The sequence below is a fragment of the Callionymus lyra genome, chromosome 15 (genome assembly GCF_982586985.1).
Source record: "Callionymus lyra chromosome 15, fCalLyr1.hap1.1, whole genome shotgun sequence".
In the NCBI taxonomy this organism is placed as follows: domain Eukaryota; kingdom Metazoa; phylum Chordata; class Actinopteri; order Syngnathiformes; family Callionymidae; genus Callionymus; species Callionymus lyra.
The window spans coordinates 25,517,271-25,539,957 of record NC_141832.1 but is presented as its reverse complement, the minus strand read 5'-3'; the positions used below and the strand labels follow the sequence as shown (position 1 = coordinate 25,539,957).

The window sequence follows — 22,687 nt, the reverse complement described above, 5'->3', positions numbered from 1 at the left end:
AAATGTTTCTTTTATGACACAGACTTAAATACATATACAAAACATGAAACAATAAGTACGTAAGTAAGCTTTTCTAGACCAGGGGTCACAAAGCACACAACAATTGCATCCAACTGTCTGGTTTATCCTTATTTTAAGTAATGGTTTTCTATTATTGTTGTTATTAGTAGGTTATTGCAATATATTGAGGCTGTTTTTCTTTGACTCTTCATTTTTTTTGGTGATCTTTGTGATTGTAAATGATAAAACAAGTAAATGTCATAATTGTGCTTCATGAATGCTATAAAAACGCTTCTGTTAAACAAATCAGATTTTCCTCTATGGCTGGATGGAGCTACACATGGCCATATTAGGACACAACCATTAAGTCTGGGACTTAAATAGACACAAGCGCACACGTTTGGTTGTGTTTCCATCACACTAGGAGACATTCCATTGACCTACTGCCTATATATGCTCAACTAGCATCTTGGCTTTTGCTCACAGTTAAAATTCAGCTGAACGTAAAAAAAATGGTCGTTATATTTCATTTTAATCACCAAATCCTGTTTTTTCTTTTATTCTTGTTAGAAGTATATTCTCTTTTTGAGCATAAAATGGCATTATTTTTTTTATTTATTTTAGAAGGATCTGTTCCTTGAATCCTTGAATTGCTTGGGTTATTTCTCAACCAGCTCCACCTGCAGGGGGCGCAAACAGTTTCTCGCGCTCATGATCAGCTGTTTAAATTCTCATCTCCTCATCTTCCTGCTTCATTCCCGGTCAGCATCGACACAGAGGACCACCGGACTCCGCCCGAATCCTTCAACTTCGTCATCCTCCTCAAGACGCGGGCAGAAGTGCAACGTCAGCGCCACACAAGACTCGGTATCGTGTTTTCCGTATCTGTGGAGAATACTAACCTCGCGTCTGTGGTTCTGCTGGACCTGTCTGCGGTTCCTCTGCACCGGCCAGACCTAAGAGAGCAACAGCGTCCAACGGAACACCAGTGAGGTAAGATACATTAGTGCTGCTGAATAACATTAGTTTAAATCACTATTGTCTGCAATGAACACGAAACATCCTCATTCTGGTCGGAAATGTAGTTATGTCCTGTGTTTGCTTTCCCAGTGTTAACAGCCAATACACATTTAAAATATGTTTTACATATTTAGAGTAAAACATTAATTTAACTTGTAAGTAAGTAAGTACGTTTTATTTGTAACAAACCTTTCACAGACCAGGGTCCAAAGTGATATATATGAAATGTAAATTATAGTTACTATTTTATTTATATATTCAATTTATATTTACAATTTATATTTAAATGTAAGCCCTAACTTGGTAATGTATTATTGTCAATTTAAACTATAATGAAATAGGAGCTTCATCATTTATCCTTATTATCCTATCCTATCCTTATTATGAGAACAAATCCACTTACAATAGTAATTGGAACTTTCTCTAACTCATGTTTTTTAAAATGCGAAAACTACTTCTTTTTTTTCTTTTTTTTTACATAATATACAATTGTATATAAATAATGTGTTGATTCAAGTGTGTCTTAAATTGATCTTGGACCTCTACTGTAGTGTACGGATCAATGTGTTTCTTTTCGCACAAAACTATTTTTTAATTGAAATATTTAATTCAATTCAATTCAATTCAATTTTATTTAAAGTGTCTTATCATAACAAAGTTATCTCAAGACACTATACAGTTGAAATAAGACTATAGTTGATTAAGGAAAAATAGATCCCAGCAATTCAACAAAGAGCAAGAAGCGAAACACTGTACAGTGAGCTGTACAGTGAGCTAAGAAAATGTGCATAAGCCCCACCCACTGGGGGATTAGATATCATAATACCATACTTTGGTCAAGCATCAGAGTTTGTCACTGCGCGTCATCACTGCCGGAGCTCTCCACCTCTAAGGGACCTGTTGTACAGTATATACAAAGCGGTGTCTGATTACAAATGGCTGGAGGGGGAGTGGAGCTATTATTGCATCATTATTATTATTATTAGCTACGCTCTCATGACCTCTTGTTCAATGAGATTTCATCTTATTTCACTTTAGTCTAAAACTAGTGCATTATGACTTATGTTTGTATTCAAATGTGCACAAATTGACCTGCATATTATGATTTTGAAAAGATCATTCAGCAACATGGCTGTAATCTAATGTTTTACAGGTTCAATTCATACACTAAGAGATATACAGTATCTACATTGCCCTTGCATGACTATCCCAGCTTCAGAACTATTTGTGACCTAAAGTTATAGAGTCGTCTTCCCAGTTTGAGAGTCATTCAGTCGTCTTGAGCCTTTTTTGCAAACTTCTTACTATCTTCACACCATCAGCCTTCCTGAGTAATAAGCATTACTCTCTCAGTAGGTCCATAGTTCTTGTCGGTCTTTCGTACTGCAGATCAAATCCTTACAGTAGCCTTCTTTTACTAACGTACTTCTGACCCTACAGTGGTCAACCTCCCATTAAGCTTTTTGTTTTCTCTGATTGTTCAAAATTTCCTCTACTGTATCACTGCACAAACCCTTAACTAGTGTGATTGCTCCTCAGAGTTTTTCTTCACTTTGTTTCCATGCACCAGCAATTCCAGAAAAAGATGCCAAAGAAAAATACAGTTGCAGAAAATTGTTATTTTTAGAAACATTACTTCACACTCTACCCTCTTTCTCCTTTCACACGTGGGTTTTATATTTATACCACTGTTGTTACATAAAACTTCTACTCCTCCACTTCCATTGTGGTGAGCTGATAGATGATCCCCCTTCCTTCCTCTCATACAAAGAGAGAACATTAATACTGGTGTACATCAATTGACCAAGCTGATTCCGACCAACACAGTTAAAATGTATCGATCAAAACGGAACAGCTGGTTCGGAAATCAGTTGGTCTGGACTGGTTTTGTCAGATCAACAAAAGCTAGTCTTTTCGCTAAAAACATTATCCATCAGGGTTTGTTATTACCGTTCTTTTCATCAGGTCAGAAAAGTGCTGCATTTTCTTTTCTATTTTTAGACCGGTGCTGTAGAGTCACTCATATGCTCTTTGTGAATTGTCTTCTTACATTTACTATTTTATTTAATCCACCAAAAAAATAACTGAAGCCCATTTCTGTATTATTAACATATGTTTATTACAAATACTGTTTATTAAATATAACTCTTAAAACATCTTTTTTTTTGTTTTTTATTACCATTTTAAAAATGATTGTCACTCTAATTTTTTTAGTTTACCAGAATATGTGTAATACTTTTTTAGAACTTCCACCATTGATGTCTACTCTTTTGAAGTGTTAGGATATTTTTATAGTAATGTCTATACATTTAGTAAAACCACTTGAACTATGTTACATCAAGAATTTATCATTGATTAATTGTGGTCAGATATGGATCCTCATATCAACAGTCTCTCATACTGTATAGAACAAGGGTGTCAAACTGGTCCAGAAACTAGAGCGGTGCGTATACAGGGCGGCCATCATGGTACAGTGCCACTCGCTCCTACAGTGCATAACGTCTATAGAGGAATTCTCTGTTTACACTATAAAAGTGATCATGAATCTCACATTTGTCATCACAGGGTTTGTTTTTCAAACTTCAGACCAGATATATAGACATTATTAGAAGCAATATTTTACTATAAAATCTATAAAAAAAACTATTTGAAGTGATAGATGAAATAATTATGAAAGGTATGCTGAGGATAATGTCATAATATTACATAATGTTTTAAAATGAAAAGGTAGGGTAAAATTATGATTAGGATCACTGCAATGTAATAAGAAGTTCAGCGTACAAATTACAGTTGATGGTTTATACTAACTCAGTAATAGATTTTTAAAGCAGCTCTATGCGATTTTTAGTCGAGCGACGCCAGTTGACTAAAATGGTAGTGTTTAGCCCGACGGGAGACCTCATTTCCCATGAGCGCTCACTAAACGTCACAAAAGTTGCCAAATCCCGGTTTGGAGCAGTTGGACGAGTTTTCTGTTTCAGACTTCATTTGGCTGAATGAAGGATGGATACTGATCAGGTAATGAATCAGATTGTGGATGATGAAAAATGTTATGACGGCTTTGTAAATAACAAATAACATTATTTCAACTTTGTTTTTGTACCGTAATTTGGCGCGATATGTAGCATGTTCACACCATCCCCAAGAATATTTACAGTGAAAATAAAAATAACATAAAACACCTCAAGTCACGGTATATGAGTCATTCAACTAGTTTTAAGTTGATGTGTCATCTCAAGTTAGTACAAAAATATTAAGGTACCCACAAATACCCATTGCTGCTTTAAATTAAAACCCTCTTAGAAATTAAACTAATTTGACAGAAGTTACCCCTTCTGATGAAACTGGACTTGGGACAATAGATTTACAAAAACAATTGATTACAAAATAGCTAAACATTAGGTAAAAGATTACGCTAGATCACACAAATTCCCAGATTCCATGTCAGGGATTCAATAATAACTATTTACAACCTTACAAAACTTACTAAACTAAAACCCCTTAAGGCCTGGGTACACCGCGCCCGACTGCCGGGCAGTACTGTGTGGTCTGCGTAGTCTGGCCCTGTCTCACGGAAGAAATGCGTCATACACACCAAAGAGACTGTAATGCTCTGGGACTAGTCGAGAACAGTCAGTGTTTTCACCCGTTGAGCGAAAGATAAAATAAAACTACGATGGATAACGATACGAATATAAAGCGACTGGCATTGTCAGCCCTTGGTCTTCTTGTTGTGGAAGAAAGACGTCGCAGAAAAAAACAACTGGATCTCACGGCGGCAGCTTGGAGGCTTTTCCGTATTTGTCGAGAAAGATATAGGGAAATATTTGTGAATGATCATTAAAGTCATGTCAACAATATTGACCTTCTGTAACATTATTAACACAAAATTAACATAAGTCAGACACAGTGATAATGTTCAAATGTTGAGATGAAGGCGACTCATGGTTGCATGTGAATAGGACAACAATTCAAGACTTTAACGTAAATGAATGAGTACATGGAGCAGGAGGTGATGAGATCTGTTCCAATGTTAGGATAATGTACGCTGGATGCATGTGAAAGGACCAGATTACAATGTCTAGACTGCATTGATCTGCTTCATTCACATGATAATATAAGTGTGAAGTTTTCGATAAAAGTATAGTTTAATCCATCGCTGCTTATCTAGTGTTGACAATAGCTAGACAATCACTTCCGTTTCATTGTCCTGCTCTGATTCGTTGGCTAAACCTAGCACTCGACCAATCAGATTTACCATTGAGCCAGACTCCCGACTGGGGAATACACACCAAAGGGACCGGGGGCGCCGACTACACAGGACTGCCCGACGGCGTCAGACGCCCAAAATTGGCGCGGTGTGTCAAGACCTTTAAAGATCCCACGAGATCTCGTTCTTATATTCCGCTCATTAGATCACCCATAGGCGACACAGAAGTCTAGCATCTTCTGACAGTTGTTCGTCTATTGATAAAATTAGTAGTAAAACAAGCATTTTTAAAGTATTCAGGCACCCTGTATCATAGCTACATGTATGACGATTTGAAGGGACCAAACCGTTTGATAATCAGTCCAGAATTCAGCGAATAATTGTATTTTAACATTGAGAAGTAATTATTTCCCTGTAGTTGTTAATGCGCCGCTGCATCTGATTGCACTGTACCAAGATGGCGGCGCTTAATACAGTCTACAGTCGATGCAGAGTCTATTTATACATGTCCATGAGCAACACCTGACCAATTAATTGCTTACTGTCTTAAGCCGCCTGATTGGTTCAACTATGTGTGCTTGACTGGTTGGATCCAAAACCTGCACCGTCTTGGTCATTTTCTGGACCAGTTTGACACCTGTGGTATACATCAACATAGTAGTTGACAGAAGTGGAAGATTAATCCCCCCCAAAAATATCCTATGTTGTGTTTACAACACTAGAAATTAAATCTTCTGATTCTGTGACAGTCTTTCGATGTCAACAACCATGGTGACCTTTTACTAGCTGCCTCAGGACTTGAGGTAGGGAGACATTTAATGTAAGGTGTATAGCATTAAGATGAGTGAGCAGAGAGCACTTAGAGAGCAGGCTTCAGTGGAAGTGAGACAGATGCAGGAGAGAGAATGCTAGACTAATTTGATTTCATCAGGTTCCAGTAAGGCTTGTTTTGTAACTGTTGATGGGATTCAAGTGTTTTGTATAATGAAAGAAAACTTGTTCTTCAAGCTGATTTAAATGGCAACTAATTTGATAACTTTCCTGACTTACACATGTTTCAAATGTTTAAGTCTTCCTCTACAAGAAGCAGCAAGTGCCTCATAATGATGGTGTTGTGAAGTTAGCTTTATGAAGTTCTCCAGCTTCTTAAATCTCTGCAAACAAGAGGTAACAAGAGCAGGGTCCATTATGACAATATAGTCAACTTCACTCAACACAATTTAATTCAATTTAATTCAATTCAATTCAAATTTCCTCCTGCAGTCAGATGTAATCATGCCCCACTAAGCTTTTACAAAAGTCCTAGGAGCTGGAAATTTCCGGGATCGATGACGCTGCGTGACAAACCCTGATGATTACCAATCACAGCAGAGTGGGTGTGGTTATGGTAAACAAGATTTAATCTCCAGAAAAACCATTTTCAGTAAAAACTTAAATAAAAAGATTTGTACAAATAGACCCATACTGATTAGTACAATAGAGGTACAAGATCAATGTAAGAGAAACTTAAATCAACGCATTAGTTGCCCTTTAAATGAGCCTAGTAGACAATCTTACTCACTCCAAATGTGGCATTTTAAAATGAGGACGTTGTATAGCTGAAGGGATGGACAGACATTTGACATTATAGAATATTTTTTGTTTTATCTGGAAGTGTACTAATAAATATGTTGCCCACAATAGATGCTAGCATGAAGTGTCTCTAACAGCAATGGTTTCCAGCTATTAAGTAATGTTAAAAAAAAAATCGAAATCTCAAGAGATAGTTTTTATCCTTAAAAAGACCCCAAAAATGCAGGTAAAATTTGGGGGGGGGAGTATTTGTCATTTATAAAAAACAATATAAAATAAATGTTCTGCTTCCAAACATGCAATCCAAGTAAACAAAAAATACGTGCACAGTTGAAGTCTTGCTTTTCAACTACAGGACTAGTACATACTTTTTTAAAAGTATGAATATGTGTGCCATATTCATTTACAACTTGCTGTGTTCCCGTGAAGATAATCAATTATCGAATTTCAATAAAACTGAAGAATTAGGTTGACGTCCTGATAAAACATGTGACTGACCTTTCAGTTGTTAAGTTAGCAACTGAGTAATTTTCAAACCATTGTCATCACAACTTAACTATGGCTACGTATTACCACTTCCCAACCTGTTTTTTGTGATTATCACACCTTGTTTGAAATATATATTTATTTTGTTATTTAGGTAACTTTCCACAAAATAATCACTCAGTAGTGGTTGACTTATTTATACTTGTTGTTTATTGACTCGTGACAGAGGTATTACACAACAGCACAAAGCAGCAGCAGGCTTGTCACAAATTCTTACTTCATGCTAGTTACTAGCTTCTACTGCAGAGGCAAGTTGTGATTATTCCCACTGATGAGAATGACATTGAAAAGAGTGGGGGAAAAAATGAAGTATTCAATTTTCCTTTGGTCTCTCCTGAAACTTGATCCGGGGCAGGTTTCCATCACCACTGTTGTCTGCCATTATTGTTTAAAAGACAAATATATTTTTTCAGAGAATAGAGCACCTGTTGTTTAGCTTTATCCACACACATCTTCTCTTTCTGGCGTTTACAAGCAGCATTCTATTTTCATGTTGCCTTCAGGGACAACATTTAAATAGGCTTTGTATGTTCTCCCTATGTTTGCTTGTGTTTGCTATGTACTTTGGTTTCCTCCTGCAGTGGAAAAATGATATAGGGGTTGATTGACTACTCTAAATTGTCCATATGTGTGTAGTCAGTGTGTGCTGTGACAGATGGATGGATGGATGGATGGATGGATGGATGGATGGATGGATGGATGGATGGATGGATGGATGGATGGATGGATGGATGGATGGATGGATGGATGGATGGATGGATGGACGGATGGACGGACGGACGGACGGACGGACGGACGGACGGACGGACGGACGGACGGACGGATTGATGCATGCATGCATGGATGGATGGATGGGTGCATGGATGCATGGATGCATGGATGCATGGATGCATGGATGCATGGATGCATGGATGCATGCATGCATGGATGGATGGATGGGTGCATGGATGCATGGATGCATGGATGGATGCATGCATGCATGCATGGATGGATGCATGGATGCATGGATGCATGGATGCATGGATGCATGGATGCATGGATGCATGGATGCATGGATGCATGGATGCATGGATGCATGGATGCATGGATGGATGGATGGGTGGATGGATGGATGGAAGGGTGGTTTGAGTCAAAGAGTCAGTATTGATCTGTATGTGTGAAAATAAGCCCACACCTGTCTCCACATGTACTGCACAGTCCAGGAACGCTAAGAGGTTGTCCTTGACATCTTCACGAGTGAACTTGATGTTTTGGTCCACTGTGTTGATGTGTAGATGTGTTCTGGGGAGAGCTTTGTTCGATCCTGCAGAGTGCAGGTCTTTTACTAATCATTTCCTTACTGTTTGGACGGCTTCCGTCGTGGGTATGCTAGTGAAAAGTGAAGTGACATCATACTAAACCATAGTTTATTCTGAGTCCAGTGGGATGTCCTTGATTTTCTGGGCAAAGTCCTGGGAATTCCTCATAAAGTGGGTGGAGTTACCAACCAGGGGAGCTAGGATGGTAGCCAAATGTTCAGCCAATTTGTATGACCGAGGTTTATGCTGTTGATTATAGGTCTCAGGGGAGCGCCTTCCCTGTGTATTTCTGGTAACCCATAGATACACGGGACTGCTTATCCTGGCCATAACCCAGGGGTGGGCAATTATAATTCTTCAAGGGCCACATTCAATTCTGTGAATGTTGTTAGGGGCCATCGACCAAAAATAAAGACGAGAAAATCCCTAAAAAAAGGACATTCGTCATTAGGCCATGACATTTAATAAGTAAATACGTTTTGTTTTCAAAACATTTCTTCAACTAACTTAAAAAAAATGTTTTGAGGGATTAATATATACTCACAAAATACACACAAAAAGGAGGGGAAAAGTAAATAAGTGTTGTGTGAAAATGTAAATCAATAATAAATACAAAATATATTTGTTAATGCATTAGAAACATTTATACATGATCATACTTTGACATTACGAGGGCCGCATAAATACAGTCAAAGGTCAGCAGGTTTGCCCAGGTCTGCCATAACCTATAGTACAGTATTCTGTCAATCCATCCTTCTCTTTCCAGCTGTTGAAGTTGGTGTATGACCTTCTTCTCGTAGATGTTGGTGGGGTCCCGTTTAAGAGACTCGTAAGTAGCAGTGTCACTGAGGAGGCTAGTTACTTTTTCCTGGTAGTCCATTGTGTTGAGTATCACTGTGCAACTTCCTCTGACTGTATGCAAGATAGTGATGTTCTCGTCCTTCTGCAGTGATACTAAAGCTGTTCTTTCCTGACTGGTGAGGATAGAGGGAGGAGCTTTAGCATTGGAGAGGGCAGCAGTTACCTTTAATCTAAGCCTTCCTGCCTCAGGTCCGGCCAACTTGTTGTTGCGTATCGCTGACTCTGTAGCTGTTATCATGCCCACCACTGGAATCTCTTTGGGAGTCACTGCAAAGTTAAATCCTCTTGCAAGGACATCCTTTTCAGGTTGGGTGAGAATCCTATCTGAAAAGTTCTTCACCCACTTTTCTTGTGTGTTGTTTTCTGGGTGGCTACTATCCTTGTTTGATGGAGTCTACGTACTCCTTCAAGAAACATCTTAAGACATTCTTATTTGTGCAGGCTTTCCCGGATTTTCTGAAACTCCTGTGTTTGTTTTATGTGTCTCGGCCTTTTAAAGTATACATTTTAACTGTGTATTTTTTTGGATTGTTAAAGCTTTTTGTGACCCAGGTCTAGAAAGGTGCTTTACAAATGAATATTACTTACTTACTTACTTACTTGTTCCTCCATGCTAGTAATATAGATTTTGGTGCATTTTGGGACAGTAGTCTATCAAATGTTTAAGTTCGTCTTACCTTTCCTACTGTGCTGAGTGTGTCCCCACGAGAAGGTGAGATTAAAAAACACAACCACGTTAGAAAAGCCTTAAATACCTGTGGATATCCTAAGTGGGCCTTTTTGAAAAACAACAGGAGGAAGGACACGGAACTTGAAAAGGAAGAGAGACAGAAAGACAGTGTAATTCCCTACATTGCTGTAGAATCTGAAAAACTAAAGAGGATCTTCGGCAAACACTAGATCCCGGTTCACTTCAAGCCTATGAACACCATTAGACAGTAGCTGGTCCATCCTAAGGACAAAACACCAAGGTACAAACAGAGCAATGTGGTGTATGCTTGCCAGTGCAACGAGGAATGCCAGGACCTGTACATTGGGGAAACTAAACAACCTCTTCACAAGCGTATGGCTCAACACCACCTCCACCTCCTAAGGCCAGGACACAGCTGTCCATCTGCACTTAAAGGATACAGGAAACTCGTTTGATGACAGCAACTTACAGGTGCTGGCCAAAAAGGAAAGATGGTTTGAGAGAGGAGTGGAAAAAAAACATCTTTACTAGGCTAGAAAACCCCCTAAGGCATAACCTTTTAGCTGCTTACAATGCAGATCTTAGCTCGCTCCCTAGAAGATTGCTTGTGATAGTCATGCCTTGATGGACACTGAGGGTCAACAACCCTCCCCAGTTGTTAAAAACCCTCCCCAGGCCTCAGCACAGTAATGGGTGTCTACCCTGATGTGTTTCAGTCCATGCATTGTTCCAAACCTCACCTTGTTGCTCTCCGCTCCTCCCCCTTCGTAGAAAATATATTGGCTCCTAAACCCCAGCTTAGTTGAAAATTAAACAGCCTCAAGTCCATGCATGTTTGAATATGATTTGAACAACACCTTTAAATTACTGTGCGAGTGTTTCGTGTTAGAAATGTAAAGATCTATCTATCTTTTAATGCACAGCTAATGTGCTGATTTAAGTCTGTCTTAAATTGATCTTCAACCTTCAACGTCAAAACATGTTAGCGATTCTTAGCGATTCTTCATTATTGGACCTAAAACGACACCTTTTTTTTTATCATAATCAAATCGAATTTAGGGTTCATTCATCTGCAGTAAGGAATAACTACGTTTTTTTCCTTAAGTAAAAGCTTGAAAAATCAAATTATTAAAAGTGATGACTCAACTGAAAACAACAAAGTGTCTTTCATCATAGACTTTATTCAAGACTATAAAGCCAAATACCCCTACAATAAAATGTTACATTATTGCTGCCTGATCAAGAAATACACTTCAGTCTGACTTTCATCTACATCCTGCAATTTGAGAGTGGTCTAGGACCTAAGCAAGAAATGGGACTCAAACGCAGTACATACTCCTTTCTGTTTTTTTGTACAAAGCAATACACAATGTGTCAAAATGAGAAACACTTCACTTAAATATACAATCGATAAATAAAACTAAGCCACATGCAAAGTCGGGCAACTATCTGACTCATATTTGAGTGCACCTTATTTTGCTGTCCTCTTGTAAATGGAATCAATAAATAACTGTCCTCCTCTCTGAAGGTAGAAAAGTTGCCCACCAAGCCGCAGTCATGGATGAGATGGACCTGCCGCAGATGAAGAAGGAGGTGGAGAGCCTGAAATACCAGTTGGCCTTCAAGAGAGAGAAGTCTTCCAAAACAGTGACTGAGTGAGTCCAGGACTGATCTGTAAACAATGACAACGGGAATGCGTACTTGTATGTTTGTTATCCACAACAGAGGTACTCATTTGGAATTCACCTCCCTATGATCATGAGTAGCTCGCTAACAAGTAGTAAAAATAATGTCTCAATATTGATTTACAAAAAGAAGACAACCATAGTTTAAATGTAGTTAATTCCTTCACTTGTTGAAGCTTCAACCATTCGTGGCTGTTCTTGTTTGTTAGCAGCATATAGTGATTCAATGATTTGTTGAATAAGTAAAACTGTCTAAACTTGCTTGTTTTATAGGAATTTGTACTTGTACTGTCGATGAGCCTCATTGGTCATTTTATTTGTGCTAACCACTAATGACAAGTATTTCAGTCAGTAGGTTGTGGCTAGCCAGTGGCGGGAAAATTAAGGCATTAGCCTCAATGATGGCTCAGTACAGTGTGGTTTTGAAAGCTAAGCTATGGTGAATTGTAAAATGACAATTGGAATAATATGTAAACAAGTTGTAATCTTGCAAACTTGTTAGCAAAATAGTGAAGAGCATTTAGTAGCAGCACTAATAATTGACTTGAACTTAACATTTTTCAGAGCTTAATCAGTTGGATGATGAGCAAAAGTGTTAAGGGTTTCAGAGGTACAAACCACAGTGGAAGTGCATTGACACCAAACCGACATGCTTTAAGAGAGACTTCATTATATTTTAGGGAGGACATGGAAGTTGGGGGCTGCAGAACATTTTAGCCTATCGGAGTCGAGATTTTACTGTGAATTTTCTAGATAGGTAAAATTGATCAACAAGAAGAAAGAGAAACGAAAATGAGCATCTAGATGCAGTTTAAGAGACAGTTGTAAGTCACCTTAAACAAAAAGTTAGTCTGGTTGCAGAATCGCATTTGGTATGCACACACCTTTAGTCTGGTACCTGGTCCTGCAGGGACTGAAGTTCTTTTTGAGCACATCTGTTGTTTACCACAGTCTCAGTTAAAGAGTTCCTAACCTCCAGCTGGGACTCTGGATGCAAAAGCTGTCTCCTCTCTCTCTCTCCTTTTAGGGTCCGGCCTAAAACTGGTGCTTGACTTTGTTTTTAAACATTTTCTTGAATTGAAAAAGTTTCTCTGTTTCTTTGCAAAGTTTGGTCAAGTGGATCGAGGACGGCGTCCCCGAGGATCCTTTCTTGAACCCAGAGCTAATGAAGAACAACCCCTGGGTGGAGAAGGGGAAGTGCATTCTTCTCTAGAAGCAGTCACCGCCAGGATCTCCTACAACCAACAACACAACTGATCCCCTCTAACACCTCCCTACCCCCCTTTGTTGAATTTACACCACTGAAATGCTCACCTGAACACACGCTTACACTCAAGAACTTTGGGTTAACACCCAAACTGCCACTCCTTTCCGACATTAAGTTTACTTCTGCCAAGTCAATGCATCGTTACTATGACAACGACGATCAATACTCTATGGATGTACAACAACTTATTTATGCAGCTGCCTGGCACTTAAGCTTTCATCCTCTGCTTTGTTGTTGTTTTTTTAAGAGAATACCAAGTCACAATCTCATTTTCAGATTCTGCTGCTGCTTTCATAATTGCCGCCGAGAAATTCATTCGATATTCAAAGTTTTAATCTGACGTTTATTTACTGAAGTTTTTTGATGTTAATATTGAATTAACATGTAAAACTGCAGCCATGGAATCAACAAAACTTGCATCGCACTTCCTGAACATCAAAAAAGTATGAAAATGAGTGATATATACATATAAAATATATGACAAAACCCTATACAAGCATCACCAAATAGGATAACGTAAACATTTAACATTATGCAAATTTCAGATAATTTTAATTATAAAAATTAATTTATGTAAATATAAAAACCTCAAAAGGGTAAAAATGTATCTGATGAAATGTTAGAAATAAGCTTCTTTAAGAAAGAACGCATGTTAAATACATAAAAAATCGAAAGATTTAGAATTATATTCAAATTTAAAACAATGTAATACGGCCTGTGGCAATGAATCACATTTGGATTCAGACCTTTAATTTTTCATCTTTTATTTTGCTCCAAATAGCAAACAAAGATATAAACTATATAAAGCATATATTGAACAATGTTTGGAAAATACAGTAAAACCACAATTTATGTAATTCGTTAAACATCTTTATTTAACAACTTTTGTCATCATTCATTCAAAGAGTCTTATCCTAAATGTAGTGTTGGAGGAGAAATAGTGGCTTTATGATTATGAATCCTGCAGCTCAGTGTTGTTGTGCTTTAGCATCATCAACTCTTTTGTTTTTGCTCGGGGTCTCTGGAGAGGATCTGAGTTTATGTCTCATCCTTAACTACAGTACCCGAGGACCAAACACGCCATCATGCACTCCTCATGTACAGAAGGACCCCTTTAACTTATTACATGTATTTATTATTTATTGACCATGTTCTTCCTCATTTGTGATGGATTATGAGAGACACCTCTGCCATATTTCTTGCTGCCTACTCCACCGTTTCCTTAACTGAGATTGTACATATGGAGGTTTGACAACACTGACCTCCGATCTGATGACTGGTCTAAATGCAGGTGGAACACACGTTCATAATGTGACCGAGCAAACATTACTTGGTGTAAACGTGTGCAGAAGAGGGTGAGGAGAAGTCTTTCAGTGCACAGGGACAGGCGTCCTCTGCTTCATACCGTTATATCCACATGAAATAAAGGTAATTTGGAATTGCCACATTTCCCTCACAAATGATCACTTTTAACAGGTATAATTTTTTGGGGTGTTTCTGCCTAGTTTGATTTCAGGATTATTATCTAGAAGTTATCAGTCATCGATATTTAGCGCATTTTTTGTTTAGTTTCTCACAAAATCTGAATTAAGATTTGGCATATTATCCCACAAATCTTAAAATCTCTAAAATCTGGAATTTTGGGAAAGCAGAAAGAGAAAAGAGCTCAAATATATGATTTATTTTTTATTTTTCACATTGATTTCCAAAAATATTACTACAAAGGTTTAACAATATAATTTATTAAGTTCCTTTATACAACTAGTGTTTGAAGCTGGAAATGTTATTATAATATCTTAATCACTTTTTTTTTCCATTCTGTACACGAGAATCACAAGGTCGCCTGTCCCTGTTTATTCATTTCTATTAGTTCTGCTACTGTATCTTTGTTTCTTTGTTTGATTGTTTCATATATCCTGAATGTTATTATGAACATATTCCTAGGTTTCAATATCTAGCGACTTATTGCTTGTGAGAGTGCTTTGCAAAACCTAATATGCATCTGATCCCCTCCTAGTGTGAAGACGACAAGCAATAAATTATCCTTTTTTATTGAATGTTTTACAACAACATGTATCTTGAATAAAGTAGAATGTTTTTAGACAACTTTGTTCATTATTTTTTTGTGTTTTAGCTTATGGTGCTCATGATTAGAAACTCGCTGACGGTGGCTCCTGAGATGTCTATACTTGGATTATAGATGATAAAATCTAAAATAAAAGAGTTTATATCTCAACGACATTCATGTATGGAAGCCCATTTCCTGCTGCATAAAAAGTCAGGTAAAAAAGGTATGTTAAGAAAAATAAATAACTTATTTAAACTTGTTATAGGCTATTTGCTATAGGGAAAATGGGAGCATGAGTTCTTCAGAACATCCTAAACATGGATGTTATGTCGAAACTGTAAAATAAACTACCAAGATGAAGAATTAGAATTACATGAATGCAACTCACCAAACGGCCTTGCTAGTCAGTAAGGCGGCATTTTCTTTTTTTTACACATACGCATAGATAAAATCGCTCTTTTTTTTAACGTTTTGTTTTTCATAAGACTTGAACACTGTTGTCGTGCATGCGTGTCTTGTGTCTCACAGTTTATTTGAAATAACTGACTTTTTTCACTTTTTTAGTTCAATGTCACTCTGACACATGACAGAAGGAAGAACATTGATTACTCTTTTTTCCCCAATGAATAACAGACAATACAAAATGTTGTGTTCATTCAAAAAAGCACTATATTTTTGTGCCCTGATTTTGTTGAATACAATGGACGTGGCGGTGGAATTGTGCCGGTGTGTCTGCATTTCCGGGTCAGTTGTCCTCAATCCCTTCAACACACTCACTAATGCACTCAATCCCTCTCACCCTTAAAGCCAAATCCTCAGCCCCATTGTCCCTTTTCCCCCCCTGAAAAAAGCTCAGTTATCCTTATCTGTCCCAAGTCACCACAGAACCCTCGTGACCCATTCTGAAGTCTCAAAAATAACACCCACTTCATTGTTAACACATGTTTTTACTGTCCGTGTAACAGTGTCACAACATTTATATATAACTCACACAGGCCTGAGGGTCCTCTTCTTCTAGCTTGGGATTAGGATTATGAATATTCATATTGAAACACAGAGACATGTATGGAATAACAGAAGCAATCTCTAATGCACATTCAGCTTGTGATAATCCATGGCTCTTTAAAACACTAACTCACACACATACACATTGCCAACTGCTCTCTCTGCGGCCTCCTAATATTTTAGAGATTAGACCTTGGCTTTTAGGACTATCCCCTCTTTAACAAATAAGCAGAAACAAATGAGGAAAAAAAGTTCAAATAGATATGTACACTTATATTATTTTTTATGTTCTTGAAGACTTAAATATACAGTTTAAAAAAGTGTATTAACAATCTCGATCACTTACATTCACCACCTGAACATTTGTATTTTGAGAAGACTGATATTGTGTTTTAAATGTTGCATCTGATCTATGGATACTATGATGGCAGTGCTTTATTCCACGTTTTCAAAGTGCACATAAACAGCTTAAAGCTCCACTGAAGGATGGATCTATTTTCTCTCTGCATGATGGATATATAAAGCTTTTCAAAACACTTTTCTTCACTACTTGCCTTAGGTCATCAAAGAGATGATATTTGAATCTATTTGTCGTCTCTGTAGAGATTACAGAGCTAATCTTTTGACCACTTCAGGAGCCATCAACTGTCATTAACACAGGAAGGGTTAATCCAGATTTAGTGGCATTAAACTCTTCCACATACAGATGGTGCTGTGAAGGAGATCTGAAGCCTGATAAAACATCCTTCAGAGGCCAGACAGACAATGTTTGTCAGAAATCCATTTTACCTTCTGATCTTCTGTTTTGTGTTTAACTAATAACATTCTACTTGCCTTCCTATCACTTTAGTATTACTGGGGTAGACTTAAAACACTTTCCCAGATCCATGAGGAACTCTGTCACACACTATGTGCAATCAAGACAACCTGGTGAATCACATCTCAGCCATCTAACACTTTGATATTAAAGCTCATACGTCGACACTCTCTGTAAACAGCAGATCTGTCAAACCGGTAAAGATTTTGAACACAGTTTTGAGAGATCAATTTAACCCAGTCAGATCATCTGTGAGGTCACATGAAAGAGAGACCACAAGTAGATTAGTAGTAGAGTAAGAGTAGATCATCTTTATCATCAGTCAGATGAAACCTTAAAATATATACTAATCAAACATATAAATGCAACACTTTTGTTTTTGCTCCTATTTTCGTGAGATGAACTCAACGATCTAAAACATTTTCTACATACACAAAATAACCATTTCTTTCAAATACACTATTTTTCACAAATATGTCTAAATCTGACTATTGCACGGATGTGCCTTAGACTGGCCACAATAAAAGGCCACTTTGAAATGTTCAGTTGTATCCCACAGATGTCTTAAGTTTTGAGGTAGCGTACAATTGACATGTTGACGCCAGAAATGTCCACCAGAGCTGTTGCTTATGAATTCAGTGCTCATTTCTCTACCATAAACTGTCTCCAAAAGCGTTTCAGAGAATTTCGCAGTATATCCAACCAGCATCACAACCACAGTCCACGTGTAACCACACCAGCCCGGGACCTCCAAATCCAGCATGTTCACCTCCAAAGGCATCTGCTGCAATAATTGGTTTGCATAACCAAAGAATTTCTGAAATAAACCATCTCAGGAAATCAGATCTGTATGCTCGACCTCCTCATCCGGGTCTCGACCTGACTCAAGTTGGTCGTTGTAACTGACTTGTTATCCTGTTTTTCACTGTTCAGGGCAGATCGCAGACAGCGTGTGTACCATTGTGTGGGTGAGCGGTTTTCTAATGTCAATGTTGATAGATTTGCCCATGATGGCGGTAGGGTAATGGTATTGGCAGGCATTGTTATGGACGAAGAACACAGCTGCATATTGACGCCATTGTGAATGCACAGAGATACCGCGACGAGATCCTGAGGCCAATTGTTGTGCCATACATCAAAGAACATCACCTCATGTTGCAACATGATAATGCACGGCCCCATGTTGGAAGGATCTGTACACAGTTCTTGAAAGCTGAAAACATCCCAGTTCTTGCATGGCCAACATACTTACCAGACATGTTACCCATTAGGCATTTTTGGGATGCTCTGAATTGGCGCACAACAGCATGTTCCAGTTCCTGCCAATATCCAGCAACTTCGCACAGCCATGGAAGAATAGAGGACCAACATTCCACAAGCCACAATGGACAACCTGATCAACTCTATGCGAAGGAGATGTGTTGCATTTGTGAGGGAGATGGTGGTCACATCAGAAACTGACTGGTTTTCTGAGTCCCCAGACACCCCAACAAAACAAAACTGCACTTTTCAGTCTAAAGCACAACTGTGCAATAATCCTGCTGTCTAAACAGCTTCTTAATATGCCCCACCTGTGAGGTGGAATGGATTAGCTCGGCAAAGAAGAAGTGCTCACAATCATCCTCTGAACACTGTCATCAGGGAGCAGAAAAGCAGATGGAGCACGAATGCTCCTTCCCAGATGCAAGACTCAGGGACTCATTCATTCCTCAATGTATTAGATTGTACAATTCTGAGATTGGGGGCAGGAGTGGAGCGAAAGTATCTTCACATTCTATTCTATGTTAATCTTTCTATCCTTTGTCTTTGTTATTTGTTATTTGTCTTTGATCTATGTTCTTTAGACTTAGATTGTGTCATCTTGTTCTTTATTTTTATTTCTCTTTGTTCTTGTTCTTATTTTAATTTTGATGAATAATTGTCTGTATTGCTATGTCTAATTGGAAAACCAATTTCCCAAAGGAGACGTCCTGAGGGATCAATAAAGTTATACCTAACCTAACCTTCCTTTTCCTTCCAAGTGTACAAACCATATCTTCTTTGAGTTTATCTCCAAACCTTTCCCCGTTTTACACCCTTAGTCTAATGGAGATTTGTTGTGATATACTTCGATATCAAAAAGATTAAAAACAATCAAAACAATTCATGTTACTACTAGTGACATTAGTTATTTGAGAGGTTCTCAAAATAAATGTGGAAACCTTCAAATATTGCTAAAACATTTTTCTGTTTACAGTTCTTTATTGCTTTGTTTAGACTTTGTGCATTTTCAATAGTGATGGAAGCCCAGCTAGTGTTGGACAGGTTATTTCTTGCATCATCGTTGGTTATATTCATCCTTATTGGGAAGAAACATCCACAACTAGGTTGCAGTGACCATAAGTTTATCCTTGAGTCCAAGTGTTCGTTTCTTAAAAAAATTCCCTCTGGACATGGCTGATAAATTATGCTAAAGTCTCAGGGACCTTGACTTCTGGCCACCAGAGATATAAATAGTTGCCTTGTTGAGAGATATTTTTAGCAGCCGTTTTTTCCACAGTGGGAGTTGCTCTGGCACATGAAGTTACATGGCAGCTGTGAGACTCGTTTATGTGGTTTTAATTGTTCTGGTGAGCAGTAAAATGTTCAATATGATGAAATAGTGATGGAATAAAAGCGTGGCCACCTCCGAGTTGCCGTTGGGGCTCTGCAGTGTTCTGCCCACAGCTGTAAATGGAGAGGAGATTAAGGGATGTGCTTGATGGAGATGAATCCACTGATCCTTGTACTGTGACCTTCCACTCTAAAAGTTCTAAATTTGAACATCATGCTTTAGAAGCAAACGTTCTGATCCACAATTCTCTTCTTTTTTACCAACAAGCACTTTGCACAAGGATGTATTAAACGAGGGCTGTAATGTAAGATGTAAAATGCTGTAGAATGTCTACTCAAGACAGCTGAAGACCTGGGTTGAGGAGAATATTTAATTAAAAAAAGGGGTGATTTAATAATAATATCTCTAAAATAATACATTGACATGTATGGATAGTGTGTGGTGTAGTAGTCCATATCCTCTGGAAAAGTACTGAGGCTGTCATAAATAATAATTTAGGATTATTGATTTATAGCATCCTAAACATCTCATCTTTGACAATGACATGTATGTGTCATAGCTAAAATAAGATGTTTAAGTTATCAATTTCAATAACATTGTCAATTAAAATGGTATATTATTTTCTGGTTACAGCAAACACTCTTGGTGCAACTTAGACACATCATCAGTGTTGTATCCTGGGTTCATTATATTGGTGAAATTCAGAGATACTGCAACCAGCGCAAGTCAATTGTATGTATCAACCCAGTTTTCGATGGATTTTTATTTTATTTTATTTTGCTTCTGATTGGTTAATATTGCGCGGTGCTTTCTAGGATTTTCTAGACTTATGCACAATGTAACACAGTCAATCATGATGAAAAAATACAGAGAGAGCCTTATTGGATAAATATAAGTAAGTAAGTAAGTGGGTAATTTATATTTGTAGAACGCTTGAGAAATGTCAAGTGTGGCATGTGGTGTGTGAATGGATGTAACAAACTCAAAGAATTACACTTTATCTTAATGACAATTATAAAGCTAACCCTATTTATTCTGACTTAATCATCCAGGTCATGGTTATAAGTGGTACCAAAGCAAAACAACTGGACTGTGTAGTTAAACAACATCATTGTAAGCCTTTGATCAGCTGCTAGAACGTGAGCTCCTGCAATAATTGCCAAAAACAGTAGTTTTAACGACTACTTGTCCGGATATTATGCTCATATAACTAAAGATATGTCTCAAGCATCACGGATTTATGATCGTGAGGCTATTTCAACATCAGAGTCGATGGAGGACTTCGCTCGCAACAGTTACCAACGCCCCGTTAGCGTGTTTCCTTCATCCCTTCTCATCGACTCGGACTCCGTGGAATATCGGTTGATCTCTCGTGTACCTGGCAATTTCCACAAGCGATCGAGTAGGTCTGGAGCACAGGTCAGGATGAGACGCGCAGTCGCGATCGCTCGAAAGAAATCCGACGTCATCGGACGTTATCGATGTTTGATCGACGTTCCTCTCACTGAAGAGTGTTACGACACGTCAGCGCTGCCATCTGCAGAGGCCTCAATGAAAGGTGGTAAGATATTTTAATTTTCTCTCTTTAATTTGGCTTACACAACAGAGAGTTGAACATGAGTGACAGCTATCACCCACGTGACCGCTGCTGTTCTCTTCAAACGATCACGCTCTGCGCGCCTGTCGGTGACGCAGTGTCATCCGTGATGTCATGGGTGCTGAATGTGGGACTTTTGAATGTTCGCCCCATTACAAATAAATCCTTTACCCTTAATGATCTTTTAACAAGAGTAAATTTGGATTTATTATGTCTTTTTGAGACTTGGCAGAGAGAGGAAGAGTTTATTCATCTGAAAAAACTCTGTCCAGTAGGGAGTGCTGTCCTGGGGAAGTCTCGCCTCTCTGGTCGTGGGGGAAGTCTTGATACAGTTTATAGGGAGAGTTGTTCTTGCAAAGTGATTCTTACTCAGAAATTCACTTCTTTTGAATCTCAGATGATCTTGGTTGGTTCTACAATACCTTTCTATTGTGTGTTAATCTACTGCCCACCAGGTCCTGCGGTGTCCTGGAATCTGTTCTTATTCTTGGAGACTTTAATCTTCATGTTGATGACGTCACATCTTGCTCTGCTAAAGCACTTTTACCTTTAACAGAAGCCTTTAATTCTGAGAAACATGTTTCTGAACCCACTCATAAAAAAGGCCACACTTTAGACTTAGTTTTTACTTTTGGCCTGGACATTTCTAATGTATCTGTGCATGATGTCCATCTGAGTGATCCTTCTCTTGTCTTGTTTAACCTGGACATCATCCCTGAACCTAAGCCTTTGAAAGTTAGGGCTCAGAGGCAATACTGCAGACAGTTTTTGTCCTATGTTTGACCCTCTTTCCTTTGATGACTGCCTAAACATGGACACTGGAAGTCCACTAAACTTGAGGTGCACAGACTTCACCTCAGGGATCCGTCTGGGATGTCTAAATATAATGAGATGGTGGAAACAGCAAGATCTGATTACATCAGGAAACTGGTAGCAGCAAATAAGAAAAACCCCAAAGTGTTGTTTGACACAATTAATTCTCTCGTGTCTCCTGCTCCTCAAATCACGCCTGTCTTCTGTGAAGCTGACAGCAATGCATTGTTGAGATTTTTCATTGACAAAATTAAATTGATCAAAGAGAAAATCTCTCCCTATTTGTGTGGAACCCCTGCTGTCGCTGAGCCCGTCTCCTCCTCTTGGTCTTCCTTCAGTGCTGTATCTCTGGGTGATATTTCGGCACTAGTAAACAAGTGAACTTGCTCAGATGTCCTTCCCTTGTAGGCTTTTAATATTTGATGTAATTGGCCCTTGGGTTACCAATATGGTGAACCTCTCTCTTTTCACAGGCGTTTTTCCCATGCCTTTGCTCAAAAAGCAAGGCTTAGACCCGACTGACCTGACTGAGTAATTTCAGGCCTATTTCTAAGCTCCCTTTCTTGTCCAAGATCTTGGGGAAGGTGGTGTCTGAGCAGCTGTCTTTGTTCCTGGACCAGAGCAACATTCATGAGAAGTTTCAG

General features: G+C 38.4%; 1 protein-coding gene across 2 annotated transcripts; it reads left to right on the top strand.

Moving 5' to 3' along the window:
* The first annotated feature begins 750 nt into the window (after positions 1-750).
* LOC148065586 (guanine nucleotide-binding protein G(I)/G(S)/G(O) subunit gamma-13-like) lies at positions 751-15,201 on the top strand. 2 transcript variants are annotated; one of them, XM_087809064.1, is made up of 3 exons: positions 751-993; positions 11,727-11,853; positions 12,991-15,201. In XM_087809064.1, the coding sequence occupies exons 2-3, from the start codon at positions 11,756-11,758 to the stop codon at positions 13,094-13,096; spliced, it is 204 nt and encodes a 67-aa protein (XP_087665190.1). In that variant the 5' UTR covers positions 751-993; positions 11,727-11,755; the 3' UTR covers positions 13,097-15,201. The 2 variants fall into 2 exon arrangements, with proteins under 2 accessions (XP_087665190.1, XP_087665189.1); XM_087809063.1 differs by lacking the exon at positions 751-993 and adding an exon at positions 11,466-11,526.
* The last annotated feature ends 7,486 nt before the right edge of the window (positions 15,202-22,687 follow it).

Coding starts and splice junctions, on each gene's coding strand:
- LOC148065586 (XM_087809063.1), top strand. Junction 11,854..12,990: donor TCTTCCAAAACAGTGACTGA/GTGAGTCCAGGA, acceptor TTCTTTGCAAAG/TTTGGTCAAGTGGATCGAGG.